This window comes from Carassius auratus, chromosome 31 (genome assembly GCF_003368295.1).
Source record: "Carassius auratus strain Wakin chromosome 31, ASM336829v1, whole genome shotgun sequence".
Taxonomy (NCBI): domain Eukaryota; kingdom Metazoa; phylum Chordata; class Actinopteri; order Cypriniformes; family Cyprinidae; genus Carassius; species Carassius auratus.
In genome coordinates, this window is record NC_039273.1 from 8,562,321 (window position 1) to 8,579,145 (window position 16,825).

Here is a 16,825-nt window from a genome sequence, read left to right on the forward strand (position 1 = left end):
TTCCCAACCTTTAGCTGTAAACGTAACTCTATGATACTCCCTGATATTTCATGGGCGTGTATTAAAAGTAGGCGTGGAATGTCTTGCCGTGATTGGTCGCTGCATAGCACGCCGCCCACATTTGTCAGTTTTATACAGGTGTAATTTTCCTAGTCTCTGTATTAGTTATCTGCGAGACAACGGTGTGGGAGTAAACATGGCCGGAATAAAATCATTTTACGACATAACAGCCAAAACCCTTACTGGTGAGGAGTTAAAGTTTTCTTCTTTCCAGGGCAAGGTGGTCCTGATCGAGAATGTCGCTTCTCTTTGAGGAACGACCACCAGGGATTACACCCAGATGAACGAGCTCCACGAACGCTTCTCAGAGAAAGGGCTTGTGATTCTGGGAGTTCCCTGCAATCAGTTCGGCTATCAGGTAAGATGACTTACAGTAAACCCTATGTTTGATTAAGATTAGCTATATTTAATTATAATTTAGATTTCTTATCAAGAATTGTTTAAATAGTATACGTTAAAGTCAATAGCCAAAGCAAAACTCGTTTTTTATTTATATGAAATGTGCCAAATTTATTAAATAACTAAGTATAGGACTTCTAATATGTATGTGTGTGTGTATATATATATATATATATATATATATTTAACAATCAACATTTATATAAAAATATATAAAATGAGTTATATGAAATTAGATTTTATGTTTATAAAATTTACCAAAACAAAATCAATTCAAATTGAGTAATCACATATTAAGCAACACTCTTTCAAAAGTATTTTTCTTTGGTTTAGTAGTCATTTTATCTTAAAGAGATTCTCTAATATGTTTTTTTTTTTTTATATAGTTTTTACTTTGAATATATGAGTGTAATATTGAGCCATCTGCAATGCCTATACTCAGTCATCTACTATATTCTTAATTTAGGAGAGCCTCTCATACATCACTGCCTCATTATTGTACAGTCATAATAATCAGTAATAATCATAATATTCAAAGGCATAATAATCAGTGTTATTGCAAATTATTACTGGAATACCTGTTCAAACGTGTATTTGATTATCTCATTTATTTTTCTTTGCTTTGCTGTTTTAGGAAAACTGTACAAATGAAGAGATCCTTCTGTCCTTGAAGTATGTCCGTCCTGGCAATGGCTTTGAACCTAAATTCCAGCTCTTGGAGAAGGTTGACGTGAACGGGAAAGCCGCTCACCCTCTCTTCCTATTCCTCAAGGAGAAACTTCCATTCCCGAGCGATGAGCCAATGCCCTTCATGAACGACCCCAAATTTATTGTGTGGAGTCCTGTGTGCAGAAACGACATCGCTTGGAATTTTGAGAAGTTTCTCATTGGATCTGATGGAGCACCATTCAAACGCTACAGCAGGAGATACCTGACCAGCAACATTGAAGGAGACATCAAGAAACTTCTCAGCGTAGCCAACTAAAATGGCTAATGAAGTAATAATCCAGCTTCTGCATTGCAAACCTTCCCCTATATGGATCTCCAATAGGCTTTCATGACAGGTTGTGCTCTCACGTGCATGATGATGCTATGTTTGGACTTTTACTTCATGAAGGTGCTCCTGTAAACATGCTTGTCTGTGGGGAGCATCTGATGCCGTGCAAAAGTCCTAACTGAACAGTTTCATTTAGCTCTTGGGTGGCACAACATGCATTTTGAACCAATAAATGTTTCCTTGCTCAAGTTTCAAGATTGCCTTCATTCATTTCCCTAAGGGTTGTATCTGTTGTGTAATACGGTACTGATCATCAGGTGCTTTGAAGAGGTTCATTCTATTTTAATGAGTTCCAGTGGAAACGTATCTCTAGTGTGGGTGTGTGAGGCGGGAGTAGAATTTCCCACTGCAGGTACAAAAAAACAAAAATCGAATTTGCTTATATTTTGGACCACCTATTATATAATTATAGACCACCAAATCAGCATATTCAAATAATTTTCGAAGGATCATGTGACACTAAAGACCAAATTAATGACTGCTGAAAAGTCAACTTTGAAATCACAAAAATCACACAATTATTATACATATGAATAAATATACTGAAATAGAAAAAAAAAGTTATTTTAATTGTAATATTTCACAATATTGTTGTTTACTTCTTATCAAGTAAATGCATGCTTGGCGAACATTATTTTAAAATCTTAATTATTCCAAAATATTTTACTGGTAGTGCTTATAGTTTATTGATATAAATGCACATATCTTTATTTAAAAAGAATAATAATAGTGATAATAATATGTAAACATTAATACATCCGATTCGGTGGAATCTTTTGACTGATCATGAAGATTATGACACATTTATAAATCATCTGATGCGAATCGATTTCTTAATGTTATAAAAGAAAAGAAAAAAAAAAACAGTAACAAAGACATTATCTATAACCAGGCTTCCACATTTTATTATATTTTCAGTTCAAATAGGCTTTAATCAAAATCTGGTGTTGCACATGTTGGCATGATAAATAGCAGAACACAAAGCAGCTATGTACTGTGCCCCAGATTGTGATTATGTACATCTATGCAAGAAAGGTCTTTGAAATTTAAAAATAAAAATTAAATAGATGTTTCACTAATGAAGGAGCTGCAGGGGGACAGCTCGAGTCAATGATCAGTTTGTGTCTGTAAATAACAATAGTGGATTTACCAGTCAAGGACTGCTAATACCATAATAAGTGTAGTTTTGTAGATTCAAAAGTTGCATGCTGTTTTGCCACACACACACACACTACACACTTGTATTTTGTTCTTAGCAATATGAAGCACTTGTCTTTCGAGCTTTGAGTTGTTGCTAAAGCCATCTGACACACATATCACAACTTATCACATGGCAGATGTGCCAATGTAAATCTACAGGTAACGATAAAAGATATTCTTTATATCTATAAGGTTGCTCTTAATTAAAACAACGGTCATTCTTTGTGTTCCTCTTTGCCGTGTACTTGTACCTGTTCAAGGGTCATAAATTTAGCACCACTTTCGAATACTCTGGACTGAAGCCATTTAGAAAACAGAAAAATCCACCGCAAAAACAAGCAAACAAAGCACAAACCATGATATCTGAAATAAAATGCTTCAGAACTGCATTGGGCACAACCATGACTTAAGTTATTCCACATATTTTTTCCAGCTTCCATTTTGACAGTTTTCGGGGCATAAAAGGCTGTTAGTGTGAATATATTAGAGAGCAGCCCCCCAAAAAATCAACGTAATAAAGAAAAAAAAAAAAAGTGAAATGTTTCACTCTCCCGTATGGTACATTTTGAACAAAAAGTGTGGCTTGTGATAGGATAAACAAAACATGGAGATAATATTTAATGTAAGAGCGCAAGCTTCTCCGAGAGAATCTCTGTGCTTATCACCACACGCTAAAGTTATTAAACACAGAGTGTCTATTCTTCACAGGAGGCACATGTTACAAGATGCTGATAGCTAGAGTCCAACGTAAGTGTGTAGAGGCATAATTGAAACATTTCAGATGAGCGTAATGTTGCATACATAGTCTATGTCTAGGCATTTCCCCTCTCCCGATCTAGTTCATCTAACATTCATGTTGTCCAAAGAGAGGTTATATTGCCGTATCTCCCTCATTCACATTTCAGACTAAAAGAAATGAGCTTCTATGATCAGCAGGCATCAAGGTCCAAGAATAAAGTCTTTCATGTCACGCTTCAAACTAAAATTCTCTTTATTATTAATATTCATTTTTTTTGGCTCTTGATAAAGAAGCATGTGTGAAAGAAAACATTTAAATAAAGCTAAAAACAAAGGGCCTGTTGGTGAGCCTTTAATAGTCACTGAAGTAGCCAGGGATGTGCATTGGTGCATTGATGATTTCATCTTTATGTAGTTTTTGTTTCAGTGCCAGTCCTTGAAAGACTAAAAGAAACTCAGTTGGTGTCCATGTGGTCATCCAGGGTCTCTGGAGCTCCGCCTAATGATGCGGAGGGGGTGGATTTGGACGGCGTGTCTGCATCTCTGCGTTGGTAAAAGAGCACATAGGCTGCTTTAGTCTGCAGAGAGAAAAAAAAACAAAAGACAATTCTGAGTCAATGTACAAATCAGCAACTGCCAATCCCCAGTTTCTATTGGACAACAACAGAAGCTGAGGAAACATTTGTTGTCATAAACAAATGCTGGCATATCTTTTAATAAAATGGAAAGCATGGTAGCCTCACCACAATCTGATCCTCAGTTGACGACGACACACTGCTGTCGTCAAAGTAATACCATTTTCCATCCATCTTGTTCTTGCCGTATGCCGTGTCTGCAAAAGGAAATGAAATTGAATTTTGGCAATCAAAAACAAACCAAGCTATCGTTTCCAAGAAGCAATATAATGACAAAGACGTAAATGATCGACTCGGTGTTATACTTTCTGTAGTAATACATCAAGTGTGAGATTCCAAACTAGATTGCAAAGGTGAACAAGTGAAGGTGATAGAGGGAAAATAAAAGGCTGCTGACACAACCTGTTAGGCAACCCAGTTATGTACTGATATGATTGTTAATATATAACTGGACATATGAATAGTAAGGACGTCATCTCATGATGGAAGAGTTGTGCAAATTTAGAGAGACTTACAGTGGCCTCCGCCCATTCCTCCATAATGGTTGGAAATGGCAATCAGGTCATAGACATATGGGTCAGCTTTGGGGTCACAAACAAACTCTGACATGTTCAAGTCCCTGTGTGAGAAAATGAACATTCATTTCCAAACATGAAGTCACCAGAATTCCAGACATTTTCTAACACTTTGTACATTTTTATTTGTAAAGTTAATTTCATAAAAAAACACAAACTACTAAAGATGAATCCCTGACAGTAAGTGTGGCTGATCAAATTGTTTTTAATTTTTTTCATCAAGACATCAGTACTAGACTACAGTTTTGGGTTTGTCAACTCTTTTTACCACAATGAACAATGGATACCTTTGTCTGTCCAGACAAACATGACTCAGCTTCCTGGTACATTGCACCTGACTTTTGTGCACTCTTTCCTGCTTCCTGTTCAGTAAGGTAACCCAAATCCAAATAGGATCAAGGCCAAATGCGCATGGCAAATAACGTCAAGAAAAAAAGCCCACATTTTTGATATCCGAAGTGTCAATATGTCAACATTTATACCTGCTTGCTATAAATTAATGCGTCAAATTATAACTAAAATTCATTTGATGAAAAAAAATCTGATGTATGAATACAAATGTGCATCTGAAGTCATATTATGTATCATCCCCAATTGGGCCCAAAACAATGACAAAGGATTGTGTGGAGGGAATATTTTTGGCACCATCTGGTGGGAAATTTACACAAGCACTTTACATGAAGAGGACACAATGTGGCGTCTTACTGAAAGGAACAAGTCCCATGTTCTTTGGAAAAATATGAATAAAAATACACATTATGTTATATTTACACACACATATATCATATAACTAAAGTACCTGATTGGAAAGTCTACGACTGTGTCGAGCTTGTCTCTCCAGCAGCGGTTGTATGAGAAGCGCTTTAGATGCACGACCAGAATTCGTGGGAGAGACCATAGGTCAAACTTCTTTGTGGCCTGCTGGTGTTTCTTACATGTGGGGCAGTACCTTCAGAGGAGCATAGCAATCATTAAAACCGCACTAAATGTGTCAAAACTTCTGTAAAACACTTGACCTTGGAAGTATGGGCAATAAATGTCACAATATGTAATGATCCAAGCATCCTCCTCACCAGGGGTCGTGTTCTCCTAGGGTCTCCATTGTAGTAAAGAGCTCAATGCATTCTCGTAAAGCTACTGTAGTCTTCTTCTTCTGAGCATGTAGCATGCTCTCATGTTTGTCATAGGCCTGAGGAGAGACTTCACATTAATGTCTTTAATTCAGATTTAGCAGGCAGCTAAAAGAAAAGGCTGATTAGTCAGTTTTTGTAAGGATGATAATAATAATAATAATAATAATAATAATAATAATAGACTTTAGGGGTGTAATGGTACACGTATTTGTACCAAAAATGTCAGTATTGCTTGTGCTGAACGTAATTTCAAACACTGAGTTTCTCGCCCTAGGATGGGAAAACATTGTTTATATTGATATGCTTTGCTGTAGCAAACACATCTGAAAAATAACCAAGGACATAAGAGTGAGCTGCTGCCAAATAAGTGAACAATCCAAGATTTAAAAAAAAATCATGCTTAATATAAAGTTCTTGAAACTAAATCAAAAACTTAAGTGGGCTTGTCCTACTGTTAGATGTGTTTGATAAATGTAAGATCTATTTTCCACAGAGCACAACCAACATCTTACAGTTGTAAACTTACCTGTAACTGTTACAAATTCAGAAGTATTATTTTAATGACAAGCTCATCTTTGTTGAATTCACAGACTTCAACGAACATGTGCACAAATGTCAAATAAAGTGGATTAGAATTGGAACAGGGTTGTTGTTTTTTTGTTTTTTTTTTACATATTTGCATCCAAATCTCTTCCCCACCTACAAAAGTACCATGAACTGCAGTACATGATGAAAGACATTTTTTTATTCAAAGACAGTTTGTTCAGTACACCACTGTTTTATAAAAAAGAAACAGCACCCCCTGCTGAACCAAAATTATGCCACACTGTGACTTCAAAACACATAACAAACCATCATTTTTGTGTACCATTAAACCCCAATAGATATCTTTTTGACCATTGTGTCACATCTTGCTGGACCCTAATTACACTATTTCCTTAACATCCACTGATCTACTGGTTAACACATTAACTAGATGATTTAAATTTTTTTTTTTACAAAAATCGTTCATAAGTTTGAAGTTGTTTTCTTTTTACTTTCTACAAAGAAATGAACCCACCATTTCCACAAAAATATTAAGCACCTGTTTTCAAAACGGATAATAAGAAGAAATGTTTCTTGAGCATCAAATCAGCTTACTACAACGATGTCTGAAAGATCACTACACTTTCTAGAGCAGTGGTTTTCAACCTGTGGTCCGCGGCCCACTATTGCAGGTGGGCCGCCAATTATTTTCTGTTCATTTCCAGTCAATTCTAGGGCTGTGCGATTAAAAGAAAACGTCCTAAAATCACGATTTGAGCATGCGCATATGCCTAACTCCAGGTTCACACACTGTCTTTGATGCGCCTTTTTTCTGAGCCAATGTTGACGGATCAGAGCGTTCTCACTGTGGTAAAAGGCTAGAAATAAAAACGTGCGAAAATAATTCATGTCTAACACATGAGCATAGAGTGAATTTGTTAGTGAACAAGATGCAGTTTAAGTGAGAGGAGACACGTTTTAATTGTGCACACTCTTTCCTCGCAAAGCAGTGTGTATCTGAGCAAGCACGACCGGTTTTGTGACAGAGCAAAGAAAATCTGCTGCGAACAGAGAGATTCGCACTCGTGCATTATTTTAATGTGCTTTCGCGTTATATTTATGCGCTCTCACTGCTGACCGCATACACATACTGTATACACACTGCAAACACCTGAGGCACCGCTACAATTAATGAGCTCTATGAACAATGCATGGCAAAAAAGAAAAAAAAAGTCCCTGTATACAGGATCTGTTCTAGAGTAATGGCTGGTGAAAATTCAGCTTTGCATCACGGTAATAAATTACATTTTAAAATATACTAAAATAGAAAAAAAGGTAGTGTAAAAGTGTAAAAGTAGTGTAATTTTGCACACTTCGTGGAATATAGAGCATTACCTCAGCCTCCTGGTCATCATAGCACAACTTCTTTGTGTCCGAGTCCCAATCAATGGCTACTGTAGAGTGAGCTGTAGAAAGAAATATTTATCAGTTTTGATTGAAGGGCAAGAGCAAGTGATCATAAAGAGTCCGAGTCAGAAAATAATGGTCACAGTTAACTATCCACCCGATTCATTTTTAGCGCATCAAATGTAAAAAGGTAATAGTTACTTGTGAGCTTTAGGAGATTGCCATCAAATGGGACAGAACTAATGTTGGCTGTGCCGTAGGAGTTGACCATGCTGAAAGAAAAGAGTTTTGGCCGAGAAGTAAAAGATTTTCCAGCACTGCTATTGGGCCCATTCTCTGGTTCTGAATCCTCCTCTCCATCCACAGTGTCTGAATGGCTGTTCTCTGGTTCTGGACTCTCCTGGTGATCCATGGCTTCCTCATCACCTGAAACGAACACATTTAACAAGATCAGATCTGTATCTGATGAATGTGAAAAAAACTTGAAATGGATGACAGTATGAATGCAGTATTTGGGAGCTTTTATGACATTTGCTCCCAATGGTTGAGTGTCCTACCATCACAAATTCCATTGGGACCGTTACAGGTTCCAGAGTGGTTGCTGTCATTGGATCCAGCGCTGCAGGAGGCTCCATCTGAAACTGGGCTGCTGCAGTCACTCAGGCCAGTGATATGACTGGAAACTGAAGCTAGGCATTCTGGTGATTGGCTGCTGCTAGAGGACGTGGCCGAGGCAGATGCTCTACTATCAGTAATGGTACCCTGTGAACGTTTAACGTAACGCCTAAAACAAAACATAAATAAAAGTTAAACCCAGATTGCAGTGTCAGAACTGGTGTAAAATTGAGATGGACCACCAAAGCACAACACCAACCCGATCCTCTCCAGCACGCGCTCATAGAGGGTATCCACGGTAAGGTTGTGGCGCTGGACAGTGATGAGGAGAGGCTGGCCGAAGAGCATTGTGCCCGAAGAGCCTCCGCTGTGCTTAGAATGCCTCTCTCTGAAGTACACTGGAAGGTTCATCTTCTCACTATCTTCCTCTAACACCTCATAACTGAACCACAAAGACACAATCAGAAAAAGGCCACTCACTCGAACAAAACACTTAGCTGAACAGCAAAACCTATAGTATGGAAGACAATACAAACATATCCTACAGTTCAGAAGTTCGTAGTCAGAGATTTTTTTTTTTTTTTAAAGAAATTAATATTTTCATTTAGCAAGGAGCCATCAAATAAATAAAAAACGACAGTAAAGACATTTTCAATGTTACAAAAGACTGAGATTTCAAATAAATGCTTCTCTTTCTTTCGAGATAAAAAAAAAAAATTCAATCTTTTCAAAGATTCCTGAAAAAATGTTAAAAAAAATGTGTGCGGTTTCCATTTAAATATTCAACAGCACAACTGCTTTCAACTTTGATTGAAATTAGAAATTTAGCACCAAATCAGCATATAACAATGATTTCTGATCATGGCACAATTAAGATTGACTTAATAGCCACAGAAAATTCAGATTTGCCATCAAAGAAATAAGCTACATTTAAAATATACTAAAATGGAAAACAGTAGGGGTGTTGAAATTAATCGTTGCATCGCAATGCGGACGTGGACGATTCTGCATCAATGCAGTAACAGACCTCAATCGATTATAGCCTATGACGTCATTCGCGTATACGCGTGTCAGTCATGCGAGTTTAAATTGTCGGAAGGATGCAAAACACATATGCAAATATAAAAAAATGCACCTACAAATTTTATATCTGAGATCTGGGCACATTTTGGTTTTTATAAACGAATTGGTAGGCACGACGAGCTGGACAAGACATGCGGTGTGTAAAACCTGTCAAGCTGATATAAAAAATGTTGGGAATAAAACTAACTTAAGAAATCATGTCAGACATTTTCACCCTGAGATGCTGACGCAGCTGGCCCAAAGGCCGACCCAGCTCAGCCAACGATAGTTCAAACAATATCAACTCTGCAGCACAACTCAGAGAAAGGGAAGGAAACAACTAGATCAGATCTGTATTTATTAGTTCTAAATGCTCTGTTGTCTGTTGTGTGCAGACTTAAATTTAGTCAAATGTTTGCTACATTCAGTCTAATAAATATAAATTATTTTATATTTATTAGATTTTATGTTGTATATTAGAGCTGTGCAGAAACTTTTAGTTTTGAAGACTGTACTATTTATTATGGGTTATAAATTAAGTAATTTTTTATACTTTTTATTTTTGTTAACATTTAAATACTTTTTGAAGTAGTACACTGCACTTTAAATGCATTCAGTACTTGACAGTTTCATGTGCCTTTAGTATTTATTTACTAGTGTTTACTTAATACTAGTGTTCATTTACTCTGTTCAGACTTAAGTTTTATTTGAAGCAGATAAAATAAAAAGGGAGTTCAAATATCTGACTGCTTGTAGACTATTTACTGATGAAAATGTAGCCATGTGCAGGATTATTGAAAACAGAGGTTGCAAAGAATGCATCGTGAAATCGAATTGAATCGAATCATTGACATGATAATCGTAATCGAATTGAATCGTGAAACCATTGCCATTTCACACCCCTAGAAAACGGTTATTTGAAATTTAAGTTAAGTAATAGTATTTCAACAATGTTACTTTATTTTGGATAAAATAAAAATGGCTCCTTGTTAAACATAAGAAGCTTCTTTAAATAATAATAAAAAATATAAAAAAAATAAAATAAATTAACGGTAATGCGGGTAGAATTAAAAAAATGACTTACACAAAAATGTCATCCTTCTCCAAGATGTGATTGAGACCGTCATCCCGTTTGTAGATTTTGTGGAATCTGTGATTGTAAACATCTGCCACAACCATCTACAACAGTATGGGGGTGGGTAAATGACAATTTTTTTTGTAAGAAATAATTGTTTTAAGCAACATAAAAAAAATTTAAAAATGATTGTTAGGTGGGAATGAGGGGACACCATCAAAGTCTTACATTCTCTGAAGAAACTCCGGATAGCTTGGCCAAAGCGCTGCACAGGTCTGCAACTACACCCATTTTGGGAACGACTACACGATACTGAAAGATAAAAAATGTATTGTTTAGCCCACCTCCTGGACGAAACCATGTCTCTGAGTGTTTTCGGGAAAATGGTTCTTACTTGCATGGGTCTAAACTGCGGGTCAGTGCGGACCAGGAACACCTCCATAGTGCGATCCTTTTTCATGGGCAGGGGCAGTGTGAGGTAGCAGAAGGGGTCAAAGGTAACGGAAACTTTGGAGCATTCTGGGCAAACCAGTGTAGATTTGAACAAGCCATGGAAGATGTCCACGATTACGGAATCGTTCCGCAACCGGTGATTCGCCCATGCTTCCTTGGCTACAATCTACAGATAAATGAGATACCCACAACTCTTCAGTAATGATACAACATTCTTTGGTTTAAAACGTAAGGGCCAAATGCTTATAATGTTATAGTGGTCAGAATAGTGCTTATTCACAGGTACAAAAGAAATAAAATCTGTCATCTGATGGTTTATCATTTTCACTACTCCTGTATTTTGTTTCCAACTAAAATGCATGCCATGTTGTTTACACATGAATGTTTACCTCATCAGGCCGTCCCTCAGCATCTCTCAGGGCCAGATAAGGCTTCTTCTTAACACGGTTAAGGTCTTCATGTAGGCCGTCCAGGAGAAAGGCCAACAGCTCCTGAGAGTCTTGTTGCTGGTACCCTGAGAACTGCGGGGCAAACCGACCAACCTGGGTCTGACCATAGAGAGGAGATACGGTTCATTCAGATTTAATAAGGGTCCATTTTAAAAATGGCCAGTGAGTTCCATAGTAACTTTAGCCTCTGTAGGCTAAAGATGCACTCACTTTAAAAGTGCGTGGCGCCACATAACTGCTTCGACTAAGCCACATCTGTTTGACCAGATCCGCATAGGCCTCTGCAATCTCCCCACGCATCCCTAATGGATTTTCCCTGTTGATCTCAGCTTCGTATCGGTCTTCCAAGAAATATTCCGTTAGAGGGGGAGTGTTGCTCAGGCACTGAAATAAGAATGAAAAGGAAATGAGGGTTTGTCTGCTAGATGTCAAAAATTCAGGGTTTGGCTGCTAGATGTGATAACTACTGAACCCACAAAGCATCTATCTTTCATTGACATCCATCAGATTACCCATATGCCCATTAGCAAATAGGGCAGATTTCAAACATACTATTTAAATGATCATTCACTTTTGCATACCTGGAGAGCAGAGTTCATGAAGCAGGTGTTGCCCAGGTTGCTCAGACCGCAGAGGCCTTCCTGAGCGGAAGATTCTCTGTAACTGTAAGAGGAGCTGTAGGAGTTGTAACTTCCCAGTCTGCAAAATGTATGGTGGGTTAGCAAAGACATTCACCATTAGTTAACACCCCAATTCAGACCATCACAAATGGTCCACCCAATGTTGAATACAACAAACCTGACCTTGAACTGAAACCTTGTTTCAGTTCCCCATTTAAACTAAAGTAAGGAACTAAATTACTAGTTTATCTGTGGAGTAATTTAGGACTGTTTTATGTGATTTAATCTGACCTGTTACCAGAAGTACTGTTGTTCAGCATGTAGCCAGAGTTGCTATTGCTATCCCCATTTGTTATTGTGGAGGATATGGTGGCAGATGAGTTGGAAGAGAGTTTTGGGGAGGTTGTAAAATTCCGAGAGGTGGAAGTACTGGACCTAGGCATGAAATCAAAGAATAGGTTAGGGTAAATCAAAGAATAGGTTAGGGTAAATCCAAATGGATAAGAACAAGAGTTAATGGCAATCAAAGTAACCAATTTAAAAGAAAGCTCCCAATAATTAAAAAATTCAGGTACCTCCAGTTCTGAACCTAAGCATTAAGCTCCAATGTTAATACTAGTTTAAGTGTGAAAAGGACCTAAATTGCATGTACATACTTGGAATGGCAGGTCTGTCTGGGCCATGTGCCATCCTCATTCTTCTTCTCTATAACAAGAACCTGAGGAGTGAGATGAGGTTGACAGTTTATGAGTTCACATCACCAGTCAGACTCTCAAACCAACCACACCTGGAATGGAATGCAGCACAATGGTTTACCTGGCCCTGAAAAAGCCCTGCGTCCTGTACGGTACTGTCAAGCTTGTTAAGTTGTTCGTAAGTGTTACTCATATATTTATTCCAAAGTCGAGTTTCCTTTTCAGATGGGATATCGAATAAAGACCTCATTTCCTTTTCAATAGTATCTAAAGGGGAAAGAATGGATATGAAATAATTGGTCACAAGGTCAAATTTGAAGTCAACCATATGCACAGCTGCTGATAATAGCTGTAAACAAATAAAATGAATGATGAATGAGCAGTTTTCAATAACTACAGTGCCTTGTAGTGATGGTAATGGATATAATCAGCAATGAAATACTACTGATGAGAGAAACTGATATTTGAAAAGTTTGTAAGTCTCGTACCTATAGTGTCAGCTTTGCTGAAATGGCGGGTAACAACTTTGTCGATGTTGTCATTATCGCACAGGTTCAACTCAAGCAAATACACTTCCACTTTACAGTGCTTCACAAACATTCCATGTTCAACAACCTGGAAAACAAGAAGAAGAAAAAAACACTCATTAACACAAAGCAAATCAAAACTAGAGGATTTTAAAGCATTTCAGTCCACACCTCAACTCAATTAATTAAACTTTAACCATTTAACTGTGTAAGAGTTTCAATGCAATTCAAAAATGACAGTAGTATCACTCAATAACCCTGTCTGTAATCACTCAAGTATATCAGACGTGTAAATATAGGTATCTCAAAATAAAATGGAAAACAAGATATTACCACAATATGAAACACTACAAAGAAATATACAATACACAAAGAAAGATGTAGAACCTTTCTGATGATGGGTTTTTGACCCTCCAGACAGCCGTACCAGCTGACCAGCTTATTCCAGGCCTCTGTAGGAACTAAAACATAGTCTAACTCATCTATGAGATGCTCTTTCAATGTCTGGGACTTGTGATCTACAATACAGAGAGAAGAGAAGAAAACCATTAGAAAAACACATTAGAGCCCTATAACACTACACTATATTGTCCAAAAGAAATAGCCATGCAATGCTCAGATTTTGTGTGGTGCACAACAAAAAAAAAATTCCTTCAGTAATAAAATTTGGTCATCATTTTCACCTTTAGGTTGTTTCAAGTTTTTTGACTTTCTTCCATAAAACACAAAGGAGATATACTGAAGAATGCACTTGTTTTTTTCTGTCATTACAAAAATGGGTAATGGAGATTTCAAGCTTCAAAAAGAATGCAAACAACATAAAAAAGCCATACAACTATATTTCAAGTTTTCTGAAATCACATGATAGCTTTGGGTGAGAAAAATCAATACAAGTAGTTACGCAATGATAATCTTCTCCTCCAGTGATGTTAACTCACATTACTTCTTTATTAAGTAACTCAAACAAATAATTTAGAAGAAGACCAATGAAAAGACCCGATGTATACGGTTTGTTGTGTATGGTTTAAAATCTCCATTTGAGCGCCACTGAAGAAATGAAGTTGGATTTGGGACAACATGAGAGTGAATTAATTAAAAAAAATCACATTTTCAGACAAATTATCCCTTTAAAACTGAAATATCAAAACATAAGTACACAGTAAGCTCCTTAAATTATTTAGGTATTCACATAACTGCATTAGAATTCATATTCTTAAAAAGGGCTGATAAAAATGATCCTAGTATTATAACAAAAATAATTGTACTGCTGGCAAAAAAAGAAAGAAAAGATAAAAAAAAAATGACAACACTTATCTATGAGAATGTGAACGACACTCAACACTGATTACCTGAAAAGAGTCCAGAGTTGTCAATGGGTCCTGGGTACAGATTGTGCTCTCCAACATTGTACAAATCCCAGCTGTCAAAGCCCACATATTTCTTCCACTGTTTGAACCACCGGCTGTCAATCAAATACCTAAACAAGTGGGACAATAGGTGGAGATCAATTAAAAGACAGTGGAAAAGGATAAATAATGTGTTTCTAACCTAAAATATTAGAGCTAAACTGATGGCACAGCAAATATATATTTGTGTTGTTACACATCTACAAACATAGAACAGTCAATAAGGAAGTCTTTAGTAATCTAATCTAAAGTAAGAACTTGTTCCACTACATAAGCTTGTTAACACTGGATTCCACTCTGCCAAGGGGCAGACATATATGACTTTTTCTCTGTGGAACACAGAAAGAGAAGTTCACTTTCATTTTAGGGAAAATGCATTGAAAGTGAAAGGTAATAGAAGCTGTAAGCCTCTTAACTTTCTGCCTAACATCTCCTTTTAAATTCAACAAAAGACTGAGCATTTAAAAAAAAAAGGTGAAAGTTGAAATGTGAATGATCCGTTTATTTTATAATGTTAAATTGTAGTTAAAGTATGTAGTAAACATAACATCTTTAAAAACTGAGTACAGTGACCTTAAAAATCAACACAAAATACCGGTTTGGGTAAATTAAATAATTTTAGAACAAGTCTATACACTGAAAGTACTTCTAATCCTACTGAAACCTAAAAACCGTCCTTTCGATCGAGTCGCTATTTATTCTAACTCCTCAGTCTGCTTTCAAAATAAAAGTGGACTGGCCACATATAATATACATATAATAACGGGCATAAAATCTGAATAATGTGTATACATTTTGGGTTTTTAATCTCGAGTAACTTAAGACACATTTTTGTGTATTTACTATATGTTCCATAAACAACAACAACTATCGCCAAACAACACTGTGAGTAACTGGGTGTTATCCAGAAGCCATGACAAAGCACTCACTGCCTCACAGTAATACTGATTTAGGTAGCTTAGTCTTCGTCACAACTTCACAGGGAGGGGTTTGGCCGTTATTTAAATCTAGTTTGACAGTTCTAGTTTGATTGTTTTGACAGAAGGTTGTCGTCTGACAGAAATTAACACTTAACCCGTCAGTGAAACGCAAACTAGCCTGGCTAACTAGCATCGGCTAATGGAGTGCCTTACATGCCTGACGCTACTCTGCCATGTAACTTAGCTTATCAGAGAACTGATAAGCGACAAGGAGGTGAAGGAGTTTATTTACCAACCTTTACACAACTAACGTGTCTGAATAGGTCTTATTTTTCCTTTAATTTGAAATTTAAGATGAAAAACGGGGGAAATATGGGAAGCTATGGTTGGTAAACCTTTGCTAAGTTAAATAGCTAATGTCACAAAACAGCTTCCTCGTTTTCAAACCGATATAAATAGCATTGAATAATTATTACAGTAAATTACACGCGTGACATGTACACCAACTCGATTACAATAGCAGCCTTCAAGTTTATGGGTGTTAGAGGAGCAGGTGGCTGTCCACAGCCCGGCTAGTTTAGAGATTTCCGGCAGCCGGTGTCTCCGTCTGTAACGTAGGCCTGAGCAGATGCCGACAAGCTTGCTTTGACTTCGGCTTCACATAAAAACCTCTTACCACTCATCTCCCTTTCGAAGTGGCCTCTTTAACAGGGTGCCGATGCTCTGCTTTTGACTTTCCGTGGACGGTACTGGTGTCTGTGCGATCACCGGCTTCTCGTCAGGGTCCGAAGCGTTACCCGACTCGGGTCCGCCTCCCTCCGCCATCGTGCAGCGAGTGAACCCGCCGTGACCGCGGGCGCGCTGAAGTATACAGGGGACGCGCGGCGCTAGAGGGAGCGCGCATACTTCCAACCAGGAGTTACATACTTCATGAATAATTAGGGATCTGGGAAGATAAGAAATCCCGAAAGTTTAAAGTATTCCTATCATACGCTACAATATTTTTTTTGACTAATAGGAACTGATGCAAATTGTCCCTGAAATTGCGCTTTAAATAACGTATTTGGTTTGATTTAATCGCAACCCATAAAAGTAAACCGACTTACGAAAAATTTTGGTCTGTATGGTCACAAACTCGTCTGAAGGATTCATTTATGAATCTGAGTTGGTTGAGTTCGAACCGACAACGGCCTCTCTAGGATATGTCATATTTTGTGAACAAAGTACTATAGTTAGATTGCATGAAATGCTTAGACTAGTCTTGAAGGTTTGTC

General features: G+C 37.3%; 1 protein-coding gene and 1 pseudogene across 1 annotated transcript; one reads left to right on the forward strand and one right to left on the reverse strand.

Annotated features, from left to right (window-relative positions):
- The first annotated feature begins 149 nt into the window (after nucleotides 1-149).
- Nucleotides 150-1,711, forward strand: LOC113050456 (glutathione peroxidase 2-like; annotated as a pseudogene).
- A 683-nt stretch (nucleotides 1,712-2,394) lies between these two features.
- On the reverse strand, nucleotides 2,395-16,404 carry LOC113050457 (ubiquitin carboxyl-terminal hydrolase 4-like). The gene is made up of 22 exons (XM_026213423.1): nucleotides 16,228-16,404; nucleotides 14,575-14,702; nucleotides 13,613-13,743; nucleotides 13,187-13,313; nucleotides 12,820-12,965; nucleotides 12,660-12,721; nucleotides 12,295-12,438; nucleotides 11,965-12,082; nucleotides 11,594-11,767; nucleotides 11,324-11,482; nucleotides 10,876-11,100; nucleotides 10,710-10,793; nucleotides 10,491-10,585; nucleotides 8,604-8,786; nucleotides 8,287-8,513; nucleotides 7,931-8,155; nucleotides 7,718-7,788; nucleotides 5,738-5,853; nucleotides 5,464-5,613; nucleotides 4,605-4,708; nucleotides 4,198-4,286; nucleotides 2,395-4,032 (listed from the first exon to the last, which is right to left on the reverse strand). The coding sequence occupies exons 1-22, from the start codon at nucleotides 16,374-16,376 to the stop codon at nucleotides 3,910-3,912; spliced, it is 3,030 nt and encodes a 1,009-aa protein (XP_026069208.1). The 5' UTR covers nucleotides 16,377-16,404; the 3' UTR covers nucleotides 2,395-3,909.
- Nucleotides 16,405-16,825: the final 421 nt, after the last annotated feature.